General features: G+C 38.5%; 1 protein-coding gene and 1 long non-coding RNA gene across 3 annotated transcripts in view; both read right to left on the bottom strand.

The window, feature by feature from the left end:
• Window positions 1-3,367, bottom strand: part of LOC137495630 (uncharacterized) — an 18,742-nt gene extending 15,375 nt beyond the window's left edge. Inside the window, exon 1 of the long non-coding RNA XR_011015581.1 lies at window positions 3,205-3,367. This is a non-coding gene — a long non-coding RNA (uncharacterized lncRNA). The remainder of the gene's footprint in view (window positions 1-3,204) is intronic.
• A 3,771-nt stretch (window positions 3,368-7,138) lies between these two features.
• On the bottom strand, window positions 7,139-14,052 carry nr2f1a (nuclear receptor subfamily 2, group F, member 1a). 2 transcript variants are annotated; one of them, NM_131180.1, is given in 3 exon segments: window positions 7,144-8,384; window positions 10,982-11,509; window positions 12,806-13,940. In NM_131180.1, coding segments are annotated over 3 exon segments (1,236 nt in total). In that variant the 5' UTR covers window positions 13,239-13,940; the 3' UTR covers window positions 7,144-8,109.

Raw genomic sequence — 14,052 nt, 5'->3', positions numbered from 1 at the left:
GTGTTTGTGCATATATAACATTAGACGTCAATTTGCCTATATAAAAAGCTTTAATAAAATTGTAACTTATCTGTTCAATGAATGCATTACATCTTCCAGCACTGTGATGAACGTAGGGTAAATCTTTATAAATTAAAAGACATGGGACTCGTCATCCAACTTGAAATGATTGAAAGGTGCAAATGCGGATTGGCCGTAGCTCGTCCAATGAGCCGTTTGACGACAGGCCTCGTACACCATTTCCACATTTAGACACGCACAATCTCTCTTGCCATTTACTGTTTGTTTAAGGACGTGACTGTTCCGTTTTCATGTTGTTGCATTTGTAAATTATATTTATAACTTACACAGATTTGATGTAGGCTACAATCTGATTTTAAAAAGACGTTTTAATACAATGTTTAAAATACGGATAATTTTTAATTTAATTTTTTTTTATTAATTATATTTTACGTTGTATTTTAGATCAGATTTTGGTATTACGATCATTCGAACTTCCGGTTCGTTCACTTTTGTAAAATCAAATCAAACTTAGAAGAATGACCCTCTTAAAGTAACTAGCTTCCCATCCTCTGAATTTGTCTTTGAGAGGTAAGACTGAAGACGTGATGGGGTGTATTTGAAGTATGACGAGCTTTGTGGTTGACTCCTTTTCATTGCCTGGCTACAAACACGCCTGCTCTCAAATAAGCCTCTCCAAACCCCTCCGCCTCCCGCCACCTTGCACTGAATGGTCAGCTGACCTCAAGGTCTTCGTCCACTCTGTCCAGTTTTGACCGAATAAGCCACCTTCCCCCAGCCCTGCCACAACTAAATAGGATCCCTGCTATTCTTTATTGATATCATCAACGAATGCAAATGAATTTGGACGTGGGGGGCAGGGGGTTTGAGTTTCAGGGATAAAAACCACCACGAGATAGCTCTACAGCGGACGGGATATTTGGGAGTGTCTGTGGTAACGGTTTAGACCTTCTTGCTTTTTATTGAAAGGATGAAAGAAAAGCATGGGAAACAAATAGGTTAAATAGAACACCACTGAAATATTACATTCAGTAATGCTATACATTTCTTGATAAGCGAAGCCAGGTCAGAGCCCACCTTCTCTTACTCTCTCTTTCCCCATTGCCCGAATCCTCAATCCGACCCCCATCTTTAGACACACACAGACAAACGCGCGCACACTTATATGAGCGCACGAGAAATCTTGCTTTGTGGTTTAGCCCGTGGATGATGAGGGATGTGGCTTCTTATGCATGACGAGGTTGCTTTCTTGCATCATCAGGCCTTGAAGTGTGTATTCACAAAGAAATAACGGCCTTTTAAATATTTACGTCTCATAAAATGTCAACAACCCATAAATCTATTACTAATTACTTTTTTTATTTATAATATTTACATTTAATTAAAATACAATTAAGATTATCACAATGGCGATTTCAACGCACCTTCTACATAACATCGGTGAGCACTGGAACATGCATGAACATGATATCTAATTGTACACTTGTTTACTATCCAGATATCTAGATTTTTTTTTTTGTGTTTTGTAAACGTTCGATGGCACGTACCTTATTCCACATCTAAAGTTTATTTGAGTCACTAGACGCGTTCACGTCTCCTTGGAAGAGGGGGAATGCCTGTGAATTTATCAAACGCACAAATTGCGACAACTATAGGCAAGACAGGCAGTATAAAGGGGGAAAAGGCGTGGGATCAGAGAGCCGTGGCAGGGACCAACACTAGAGCAAGAGAGATAATGCCTCTGTCAAGACCCGGTCTATATAACGGGGATGAAAAATATCCCTCCACAAAACGCTTCAGTCATTTATTATGAAAGAAAATAGAAGTCATGCTGAGAAATTAGGCAAATAAAAACGAAATTAGGGCTATATTAACCACAACATAATTCACCAAGCCTGTCAGGCCGCCTGCTACGAATCAGTGCATAACATGCTTGTTTATGTGTTTTAAGATATGTTAATAAAGGATAGATAGATAGATAGATAGATAGATAGATAGATAGATAGATAGATAGATAGATAGATAGATAGATAGATAGATAGATAGATAGATAGATAGATAGATAGATAGATAGATAGATAGATAGAAATGTTGGATTTAGCAGTTTCTTGGGGATACTAATTCGTAAGAAATTGCATTTTAATAAATTTGGGGGGAAATATGTATATTGATTTTATGTGCAGCTGTATGTAGAAAGTGGGTCATTGTTAATTTGTTTCCAGTTTGAAGCGCAACTGCAACAATGCTTCTGAGTAAAATTGGGAGTGTCACTGGCTGCGGTAGCACAGGCGCAAACCATCTGTTGTGCATTATACAATCGGGCAGTAAATATTGCGGAAAAAGCCAGGACGTTATCAGGTATGTGGCAACGACATTTCTGTACTGTCCATTTGGTTGGGATCAGAAAACATGTTCGTGTATGTCTCTGGAAACATACTCGCATCACAGAACGAATTCACTAATTACACGCGCTTTGTCCTGAAGATCTCACGATAATCTGACGTCAGCATGTTTACTGTTCTTGAAGGAAAAACTGAATGAAGAAAACTGTTCTCTGTCTAGCTGTGAAAGGCGAATTTTTTTTTATTGGTAACAAGCAGGCATTTTATTTCATCACAGTAGAATATCGAGAATTGTAAGCGTATTTACAACCGTTTCCTGAAATTAACAGAATATATGAGACTCAAAGTTTTACACGAATGGCTGCTAAATATTGTAATCATTCGCTTCAATCCGCTTAGTTTTAAAAAGACACTAAACATGCATTTCATATTTCGCAGTTAAAATAACGTCTGCGTCGCTTCGCCTCGGTTACCTCTTGTTACATGTTTTCCTTTCAAAGCAAACTTTCCGCTTCACAAAGCTCCCTTTTCCGGCAGTGATTTATTTCTTCAGCACACAGACAAACACGGAAAACTGGCACTCTCGAGTTTAAATGCCACGTGTTGATTGATTTGTTGTTAATGACAGTCGGAGTCATACATACACGCACGTCGAGACATCCTCTAGTCTCTTGCTTTCCCACAGAGCTCCCTCCCTCCACCTCCGCGCTCTCTCCATCTCTATTGAGCTATTCTCCACAAGGCGCGTTCACGCACACTCTTGCACTGGCGCGCGCACCCAGCAGCCCTGACTAATACACGCGCGCGTTTAAGGGGGACGAAATGAAACAAATGTTCTTACTTTTTTGGAGGACATCTGCGCAATACTTCAAAATCTTGCTGTGGCTGACTCCAGTCTTCGCCATGACGTGTTGATAAAGTCGCTCTTCGGTGACTTGTCCTTTAATTTATGCTTCTCTGGAGTCTGTCCCCTGTACCCAAATGCTTTGAGTGAACTGAAGTGCAGATTGAGACATATTGAGCCCCCTTTAAGGGGGATCATTTCATGTGGGAGGTTGGACGCAAAGTTTGGACCCGTGACTAGCATTCCGGAGAGACATGCATATTTTAAAACAACAAAGAAAGATAAAGACGGGACGATGGGTGGGAGTGAAAAAAAAACGTTTGGAGAAAACTTTAACCAAATGATAAAATGCTGTCATTGTTGGACCAGATTTAAGCGCGTTTTCAGTTGTGGATCAACTTGCAACAATTCCCCTGTGAAAAAGCTGTCTGTGTAAATAGTTATTATATTTACATGCGTATTCGTTAAAGAAATTGATTATTGTTACATACTTTGTGATACACTTTAAGATGAGTCGCTTTGTCTAAGAAAAACTGCACAATTGTGCCACTTTTTTGCAAAAATAAAAATATTTAATTTACCCTTATACTAGAATCGACTGAACTTTTTTCATTTAAAATTTTAAAATATTTAATTAATCAAAACATGTTTGTGCATGTGTGTGTAGAATTTGTGTATTCCTGTTTCTTGTCATTGACAATATGCCTTTTAAACTTTATTATGCAATGGACAGTATACAAAGCAAGATATGTGTGGCATTGAGCTAGATATCTCTTTTACTTGTCAGTGGTCGGTCATGGGTATGGAATGCTAATAAGACCCCCCTCTTTTTCTCTGTCCCTGTGCCGTCTCATTCCCTTTCTCTCTGCACGCAGAAGGGATCGATAGCTGACCCGATGGTTTGGCCAAAGCTTTATTTATCTGGCAAGGCAATGATATTATCAGCCTTGAACGTTATATACAGCAAACGTCTACCTAAATCAACACAAAGGGATCGCTTACACAGCGATCTGTGCTTTCTCGCCTCCCCATACCTCACACCAGGCCCGACCACACACACACACACACACACACACACACACACACTCGAAGTGGAACACACATACAACACAACTATATGGTTCAACGAAGTCACGCACGCACACACACACATGCAAGCACAGGCGTCGCCTTATGTTACGTTCACAACTGGGGATATTTTATATCCTGTTGTGTTGGATTTGATCCACAGCTTAAGCTTGCTGGGAGCTCTGTGGATGGAGAATTATGCAGTGATCATTGAGAATGTTAACAGAAATGTAGCGTCATAGCCTGCATATGGCCTCTGTGGAATAATGTAAATAGGCAGTCTGTGTTATTAAAATGCCTTTTAAAATGCTTTAACAACAACTTTGTTCCACATCATATCCAAGTCGAATTAAGCACTGTACTTTATACACAAGATAAACAATGTGTAACCTATAAATAGATAGATAGACATCTTAAGGGGTCACATAAACAAATCAAGCTCAAATCGCATCTAGGCTAATATAGATGACCCAACACAACATTTAGCTCACATGTGATGAAAAGGCCAAGAACGAAAAAAACATAAATGTCTTAAACCAGTCCACTTCTTACATTTTCGTTAATCCTCTCCACACAAACATGAAAAAACATAAATAATATCCCAAATGTGTCAGATGAACACTCGTACCTCAGTCACGCGTGACTAAACTAACAGCACTTACATTCCAACCCGCAGTAACTATTTATTTTCTGTAGAAAAAAAAGTATCAGTGCTTTTCGTGAAGTAAAACTGTCATGCTAACCTCCTAACCCACTTTAGGTCTAAGTGAAGAAATCGACTGAAACCACTGACTAACAATTATGAGATCGTGTGCAGTTAAAGTGCAAGTAGTATGAAAACACATAAGCAAGGCTAAATTCAGAAAGTCGCTGTAAACAATAAAAGCCAACGTGCATCTCAAATAAGTCAAGAATAGCATTTTTTTTCTTGTTACATATGCTTCATGTACTTTATATATAAATTGTGCCTTGTTAATTAGGAACACATGACACAAATTCAGTCATAAGCAAGTATTGCTTTATATAGCCTCAAGTCCGACAAATGTAAATCTCAATAGATTGTGTTTCTCTCTTTCTGCTATTTCCCGTGAAATAGCAGAAAAATCTTCAGGGATTTTGATCTCATTACTGCTGAACATGAAAGTGTTTTAAGTTTCAGCCCAATGTAATGGTCAACACCAGTAGAAGCATTATATAAGAAAACAAGGGCACACTTGCCTTTGTTGTCATATTTGTGTAATTCCAGGCCTACTGACTTTGAGATAAAAATCGACAGCACTTTGAATGTAGAAAAAGCTACATGTATAGCTAATCCTTGCGTGAAATAAACAACAACAACAACAACAGCAAAGTCTCTCCCTGTTCCATTAAATCCTGTTGTATTTCATATGTTTTGCTCAATAGCTTATCCTGACCGTATTTGATTAAACAATACGAATACATTGGAAGTTGTTGCAAAACTAAATAAAGCATAAAACATAAAAAGTATTGCTTGTGCGTGATTTTTTAATGATGAAAATGATTTTACTTTTTAGCATTGTGTATACGGCTATGTAAATTTAAAGCATAAATGTGATCGTTAACTTTATTATTCACAAGCCAACAGCCCCCTCAAACAGTTGTATAATACAAATGATGTTATGGAATTTACGAATATTCCCTATTAAATATACAATTTTTTATAAGTACAACAAACGTGTTTATGTGCTTTCTTTCAAGCCCCTTTTGAAACAGTTGAACCACAAATGGCTTTAAAAGGCGACATAATGCGAAGGCTATTAAATAAAACATATGCCAACGTCAGAATTGCCAGGTAGTTTGACTGAAAACAGTCTGAATGACGAATAATTAGGGCCATATCCATATTTCCCTATTATGATTAGGTAATGTTTTCTTACAGTAGACGAATGATAACGAACATGATAAGTTATAAAAACAGAGAGGGGTAACAAATTCCGTGGATATTGATAAGCGAACCTTCTTTGCAAAGTAAAAAAGCACGCCTTGCCTGGGTAAGCATCGGCAGTGAAATATATTTACGTGCATATGAAAAAAACAGTCGGGGACGTCTGAGCATCAAGTGATTTCCTTTCATGGTTCTAACCAATCATATAAGACTGCACATGAATTTCTCTATTTCTCAGTACAATACATCACATTTAGTGCTCCTATCGACCGGCTTACATGCAGCATTATACATATCTTAGATTGATCACACATATAACTGCTGCTGCGTTCCTAGGGAAAACATCTGTCCTAACACAGATTGTTCGCGATCACCTCGAAGTAATAATAGTATATGACTTTAGATGGATTTGTTCCCCTCCCCCACATACACTTCGTTTCTCAAAACTGTGATGACAGAAGAAGAAACTCTCTTTGCCTTATTAGATGGATGGCATTTATCCGTACATTCCCTTTGACTATGAGCAAGCCTCTTAGTTCAGTCTGGGAAAAATATTAAACATTAATGTGTTGAAACAGGCATAGATCTATGAACCAGTCTGTACTAACGTCACAGAGATTTTATTCTGCGCACGATGCGGTGACTCCATATATTAATCACGTGCTCACCAAAACTCGCACAGAGAATAGATACGCTACTAAAAGTAATCAATTGCCTGCATTTGAGTATAATCTGCTTCTAGATATTTTACAGTATTTCAAAACTCTGTGTGGTCGGCTTCAGATTGTGACAACAGACGGGTCAGCAACAAAACGTTATAATGACATAAACCTATGCGTTTTCGTTGACACCCCATACCAAACAGAAATAAACAGCCAGAAAAAGCACATCCCAAAACCCCGCCATTAGAAAAGCTCATGAATGACACGAAAAACATTGAATTTTCTGAGAGCGAGACATTGTTGCCTATTTCCTTTTTAATAGTATAGTCACCATCACACAACTTCACGCGACCCTTCTGCACAGGCATATCATGGATTGAGCAGAAATGAAAGGCAACATTCAATAAAAAAGAAATAGCGGAAATATCAAGACGAAACAAACAAAATGTATTTGAAAATGATATATTAAAAGTGCTTTTGATTTATCATGTCTTTTCTCTCTGACTGATGATTGACTCAACACACACACACACACACACACACTCGCACACACATACGACCAAGAAAAAGTTTCACCGGTGTCCTCTCCTTAAAATGTCCATGAGGTCAGATTTGCCGAAGTTGCATGTCCATAGCATCAAAGTGGGGGAAGGTTCAACCATCAGTAAAATTGTCATTGCGATTAGACTGTGTCTTATTTGTCTAATGTTTTTCTTTATTTTTAAATTCTCACTTCAATTTTAATTCTTGGAGAACATCTTCAACAACATATATCGCACTCATTATAAGAAGCAAAAGGTTATATCAAAATCATTAGTATAGAATCACAGAAAAAAACTGGTTTAGAACCAGAAAAAATACAAAACAGAGATACATAGACACAGGACATTTCTTATAATTGCTTGGAAATTTCTTTCCCGCTAAGTCTTGCTCATTTACTGCGCATATGATGTTCTTCGTTTTATTTGTACGTATTTTGTTCTTTACAAAAAAATAAAAAGAAAAAAGAAAAAAATGAGAGAAAAAAGAAAATAAAATAAAGACTAGTATTTTACAAAATGGAGAGTGTTCTTGATGACGACGATGGATTTACAGGGGGTACGTCCAGTTCTTTAATCTTTGTACATTTCATATTCCATTCGGTCCCAGAAGACAAAAAAGTGTCTTCCTAAGTGGTCAGAAATTAGGTCCTATATATATAGTCTTCTTGAAAGGGCTTGCAGAATTTTGGTCCTTTAGTCTTTTTGTTTCACTCGCTCATTCGGATCATTGAATGGACATGTAGGGCCAGTTGAAGCTGCTCCCGGATAATAACATATCCCTGATGAGGGTTTCAATGGGAGTTTTACCTACCAAGCGAACGAAGAACAGCTGTTCAATTACTGACGAAGAGACAGTGCGGAGAGAAGGCAGTCGCAGTAAAAGCTTGCCAAAGCGACTGGGCTGGTTCGGGTACTGGCTCCTCACGTACTCCTCCAGGGCGCACTGAGACTTCTCCTGCAGACTCTCGATGTGTGCAGCATCTGACAGGCCGCAAGCGTCTGAGTAGACAAAACACAGCACAGAAAAGAGGCCCAGGTTATCATTCAGCATCAGCATTACGTGTTGTTGACAAAGTGAGATGAACAAACACGAGCCCAACATCATGCATCACGCAGCGTATGAGGCTGCCTGTAATATAAATAAACAATACGACTGAGCAATCCCTCAAGAGTAACAGGACGTATTCCCTGCGTCGTAGGGGACATACCACATGCACGCTCACAAATCAGACAAAACAAAGAGTACGCTGAGACGAGGGTGCACAGTAAGCTCGACTGAAGAGGATGGAGAAGGCCTTCATGTCTTGTGTCAAATATGGAAATATCCAGCCGCATATCTGACAGAGAATTGGGCATGGTAATAACCAAATTATGACCTAATTGCTCTCCAGATGCTACCGAGTTATTTCTCCCTGTACCAGCAGTTGCCTCTGCTGTGAGTTTGAATGAGGAGGCAAGGCCGCTGGAAACAATCACATCTATTATAGTGGACTTACTTGTGGCACACACAACAGCCAGAATTTCAGAAAATAATATATATATATATATATATATATATATATATATATATATATATATATATATATATATATATATATATATATATATATATATATATATATAGTAAAATGATTAGGTTGAGTAGTGTATGTCGATTAATGGCGTTTTGTTAAAATGTTTACAGATGCAACACTTCAAAGCATATCGCTCAACCAAACCATTGGAGTTCATTCTGCTGCCAAATGTCCCCTCAGCAAGACTATCGCTCGGCCAATACGTATTGTGTCAGTATTCTAATATGGCGGCTGTTGAAGATATTCAAAATAAGAGTTTAAGTTTTCTTCATTTTAAGTGAAAAATTAAAGCCATGGAGTGCAACATGCATCGGAGAATGAACTTAATTGCACTGGACAAGAACACACTGCGGTCAAATACAATAACCTTCTGAACTTCTGAACTGAGCTAAGTCCTTGCTAAAATCTCTTAGTAATGTGACCTCATGGGCCACTTTCAGCTGCGGCTAGAATGTGCATAACGCACTGCTATAAAAGAAGAGAAAATAGCAAAATATAAAGTTATTTGTTTCGTAAGTGGATATTTTTTATTAATAGTTTACTTAACGATTTACACTTTAGAAACAACTGTGCATATTATTAAATATTAAATATACACGAAGTTCAAAACTGTATGCAACATTTCGGCCTGCCAACAAACCAGATTTCACTTCTTACAGATTAGAAAAACCTGATTTATCGCAAAGTGACTAGACGTTTTCTTATCAAGTGTACTGGTTCGTTACCAAGTTCAAACCTTTTAAAATGTGAAGGCTTTGTAAGCAACACATTGCTAGGATGGGTAAGCACAGTTTAGTATGAGACTGACGTCATTAAGAAACAAATACAACTTTTCATTTCGGTGGAAAAGATTAGATGATTGAAACATAAACAATTGTTTTTTACGTAAAAAAATGTATATCTTACATATGCTAGTCAACAATAACGCAAAGTTTTGAAAATCAATGCAATAAGTATCCATCTGGCCATGGCCTACTAAAACTAATTTGAACGCTTCATCTTATTTTCTCCCAAGGGATATATATATATATATATATATATATATGCCTCTATTGAATATTTGAAGAAATGCAGGTACTAAATGATTTATTTTGTTTGTCAAGTAGTAAACTAATAAATTTGTGCTACATTATACATAAAATTACAATGCAATTAAATAGATACCTACGAATAACATGCAAAGTAACATTAATATTGTAACAGTGTGTTTAGACATTGCTTGAAATGATATAATAATATATAAATTATATTCTGCCGTTGCCGGAACAAGAGAGTATATTGTAAATATAAATTGCAATGCTTGGAGTGTGAGGGTAATTTAGTGTCGATCAATGTGATGGTATAAAATAGTAGGAGTTTAGCTTTTTTTCCAAGACTATTTTATAAATTACCCTGTCATTAAATAGACTGGCAATAGTCTAATGAATAGTTTTGCGAATTTGATTAAACTGATTTTGCAATATAACATGAGCTCAAAATCAATTATTAATATCAGAGGCCTCTGTAGTCAACTTGTCGCAATAGACAGGGCCCCAGATCTATATTTGTGTATGCACACTGTGGTGCCCTGTGCAGCTGTCAACTTAACTGTTTGAGCTGATTTAGAAAAAAATATTCTTAACAATATCTACATTTAATTGTCTAAAAATATCTAAATACTTTCTAAACATATAGAATTATATATTGAATTATATATATATATATATATATATATATATATATATATATATATATATATATATATATATATATATATATATATATATATATATGGCAAGCACCAGTAATGCAAAATGTAACTGCGTTAATAACAGTAACGTGACATTTTGCATAACATTAAACATTAAATATTGGCAAATGGCTTTTAATCAATCACACGTCATTAATTGTGCGCTAAGAGATACCAAAATAAAAAGCTAGCTTAAGACCCACTAGTGAGATATAGCTTCGATGCCGAAGCTTATTCGTACCATATTGCAATGCCCCTTATGTCTGCGAGTAGGCCTCGTCTCACACACTCACCTGACGTGAAGAGCACTATTGCCTTAATGCAGCTGTATTCAGCAGAATCGACGTGCAGTGCTTTGAGCTTCTCGACCTGCTCCTGGAAGATACGAATGTGATCCATGAAGGCCACGACGCGATCCGCCGACATGGGCGAGGCGTGCAGGCCGGCAGCGGCGAGCAGTGGGGCCACATGTAGGGGCATGGAACACTGAGCCGCGTTTAGCACAAATAACTCGCTCCATGTCAGTCTGAGCAATGACACCTGGTCGGTGATCTGCAGATCGGGAAAGAAAGGGATGTTCCTTGCCCATTCCACTGCACTGAAGAGCAGACGAGCTGCAAGCTCACAGATGTTCTCGATCCCCATAATATTATTGGGCTGCATGCACTGGCTGCCATAGCGAGACGTAGGATAAGGCTCGGCCCGAAGTAGTAACGAGATGTATCCGGAGAGATAGCAATGACCGTTCAGAGGATCCCCATTCGTTAGCGCATACTGGCCCGGGTTCGGTTGGGTTGGAGGCATTCTTCCTCGCTGAACCGCTGACAAAAAGAAAGAAAGGGAGAGGAAATGTACATCCAGAACTGAGAAACATCATTGATGTGGAAGCTTTACTTCGAGTGCATGAGCAGTCTAGACTGCTGTTTATCATATACGAAATTGCAACAAAATTGCACAATATTTAATATTTATTTGTGAGGCATTGCGTTTCGAAGAAAAATCTTTTCACATGGTCCTTGTATCCCTACTAACCTCATTTATTATTGGATGGTAAATGTTTACCTTTGTATATGGACAGAATATGGAGACATACAAACGCTAGCTATCTCTCTCTCACTCGCTGTGTTTGTGTCTATTTATGTCTCCACAAACACGCGCACGCACATGAAAATTCGTTTGAAATGTTATTTTGTAGTTTTATAGGCATGTAGCAAACATTACAGTGGACAAAACGGGTTTAAATCTCGACTTCAGTAGAATTAGTTCACTGCCACTGACATCTGTCTGATTATAAATGCTATACTGTAATAATATTATATGTAATACTTGTAATATACGTATGTGTAGGTTTACGTGTAGTAACACGTTTCCAGGCAATTTAATAATGAGTACTAACTCTGGAACAGTGAAAATGTCCACAAACGAGTACGAAGAGTTTGTTTTCATTATTAAATTCAAGTAAAAAATAAATGAATAAAAATAAACAGGACAAAGGGCACGTGTTAAGTTTTTAAAAGAATCTAAATATTATCAATAGCAGTTTCGCACTACTCGTTATTAAGACTAGAGTGTAAGTTGTAAAGGCCATTGTTCACATACAGCTTAGGCTGAGAGGGGACAGACAGGCCTCTCTGAACGTTTACTCTAGGCTACGGCGTGAAAACAGACTTGTACATCTTACTTCGAGAGATAAACATAGGCTATAGCTTCTTATTTCAATAGGGTACACTATATGTGCATGTGAACGTAGTTAGCTTTTTCGTCTTTCAGCACACACGTAAAAGCACGTAGGCTTAGCTACACACTTAATCTTTATCTTTCTTTTTGACACACACAGTGTTTACTGGGTGACTTTATAATATATATTGTTATTTGCGAGTTGAAATTGGTGCATACGATATTTGCCAATCTATGTAAAAAAAACTATAATAGATCCATGCTGATCTTGCATATATACGCGTGTATTTACAAACGCGCCCTCTGACACTCTTTAGCAATAATTCAATACGATAGTATTTTGCGTTTGCATATTAATATTGCGAGGTCTGCATAACCTTGCTTTAAACAATAAACCTGTTTGTGTAGCAAGTGTGATGTATTCAGAAAAATATATTCACCTTCCCGCCGCATGCCCACTTTTAAACACTTCTTCAGCCGACAATATTGGCACTGATTACGATGGTGTTGGTCAATAGGACAGTTCCTGTTGGCACGACATGTATATGTTAAGTTCCTTCGGACACTCCTCTTGAAGAAACTTTTGCATCCTTCGCAGGTGAATTGACCATAGTGCTTGCCGCTTGATTTGTCCCCGCAAACAACACATTCTATATGCTGTTGACTCTGTCCAGAATTCTGGCTGCCCTTGTCGCCAGCCGTCCCTGGTGTGGACGGAGGTCCTGGCTGACTGGGGGTCTGCGGAGTGTGTGGTGCCGCTGACGCCGCCTGCTGTTGCTCCCTCGCCGGCTGAGCTGCTGGATTGGGGCCGCTCGGAGGTCCTCCAGCCACGTCTTCCTGCGGATCTCGCCAGACGCTAACTACCATTGCCATATCTCGGGCCCGAAAAGTGCTTTCAAGCGAACTGGTCGCTCGGATATCGGAGCAGGGAAAAGGGAAGTCTTGGACGAACGGCAGCGCGAATTCAAATCGGAGCACTCAATCTCATAGGGAAAAAAGTAGAAGCAGAAAATGGTCAATACATTCAAAATACCGGAGTCGATAGAAAGGCACCCGATCAGGATATGCAGTTGTCGGGAGGCCAGTTCCAAGGTAAATTGCAGTCAGCCATTCGGGAACCCAATCGTGAATGAAGAAAGCGATCCCAGACGTAATATAAAAAAAAACAGTTTTCTTAAAAAATACCGCAGTAAAAAACAAAATCTTCACGTTGAAGCAAAAATAATAGCTTTCTGGTGGACCGCAGATCCAAAGTGCTGTGCAAAATAAATTCCCCTCTTTTTTCTTCCTTGCTCCTCTCTCCGTCTTCGCGGTTGGAGAGGAGGAAACACTGAAGAACGGATTTCTCTATCTATGTTCATGAATAAAGCTCATCTGGTCCAGCGAAAAAAAGCAACGTCGCCCGACTGGCTATGTAGTTTCACCTCTCCAGTAGGAAAAGAAAAGAAAAAAAGCAACTAATGGAATATGTAAGAAGCAGAGACCCAAAAAGAATGCGTTTTAACGGGAGTACCAGCGGAGCAATGTTTCCGAAACGGAGATCTGCGCGAATGTCTGTATATAGTGAACTTTGACACTACTATTGAAACTGACACGTTTCTATGGAGATCGCTGCGCCTTATATGGTGCTCGTGTCAAGGAGCCAAGAGAGGGGCTGCTGGCAACTGATAATCAAAGGCGACTGACT

The sequence above is a fragment of the Danio rerio genome, chromosome 5 (genome assembly GCF_049306965.1).
Source record: "Danio rerio strain Tuebingen ecotype United States chromosome 5, GRCz12tu, whole genome shotgun sequence".
NCBI lineage: Eukaryota > Metazoa > Chordata > Actinopteri > Cypriniformes > Danionidae > Danio > Danio rerio.
This window is presented reverse-complemented; position numbering and strand designations above follow the sequence as displayed.

Excerpts from the sequence above, each read along its gene's own strand:
- nr2f1a (XM_073949782.1), bottom strand. The coding sequence starts at position 13,238 with ATGGCAATGGTAGTTAGCGTCTGGCGAGATCCGCAGGAAGACGTGGCT. Across the intron at positions 8,385-12,805 it reads AGTGGGCATGCGGCGGGAAG|ACGCTTGCGGCCTGTCAGAT; the intron begins GTGAATATATTT and ends TTGTCTACTCAG.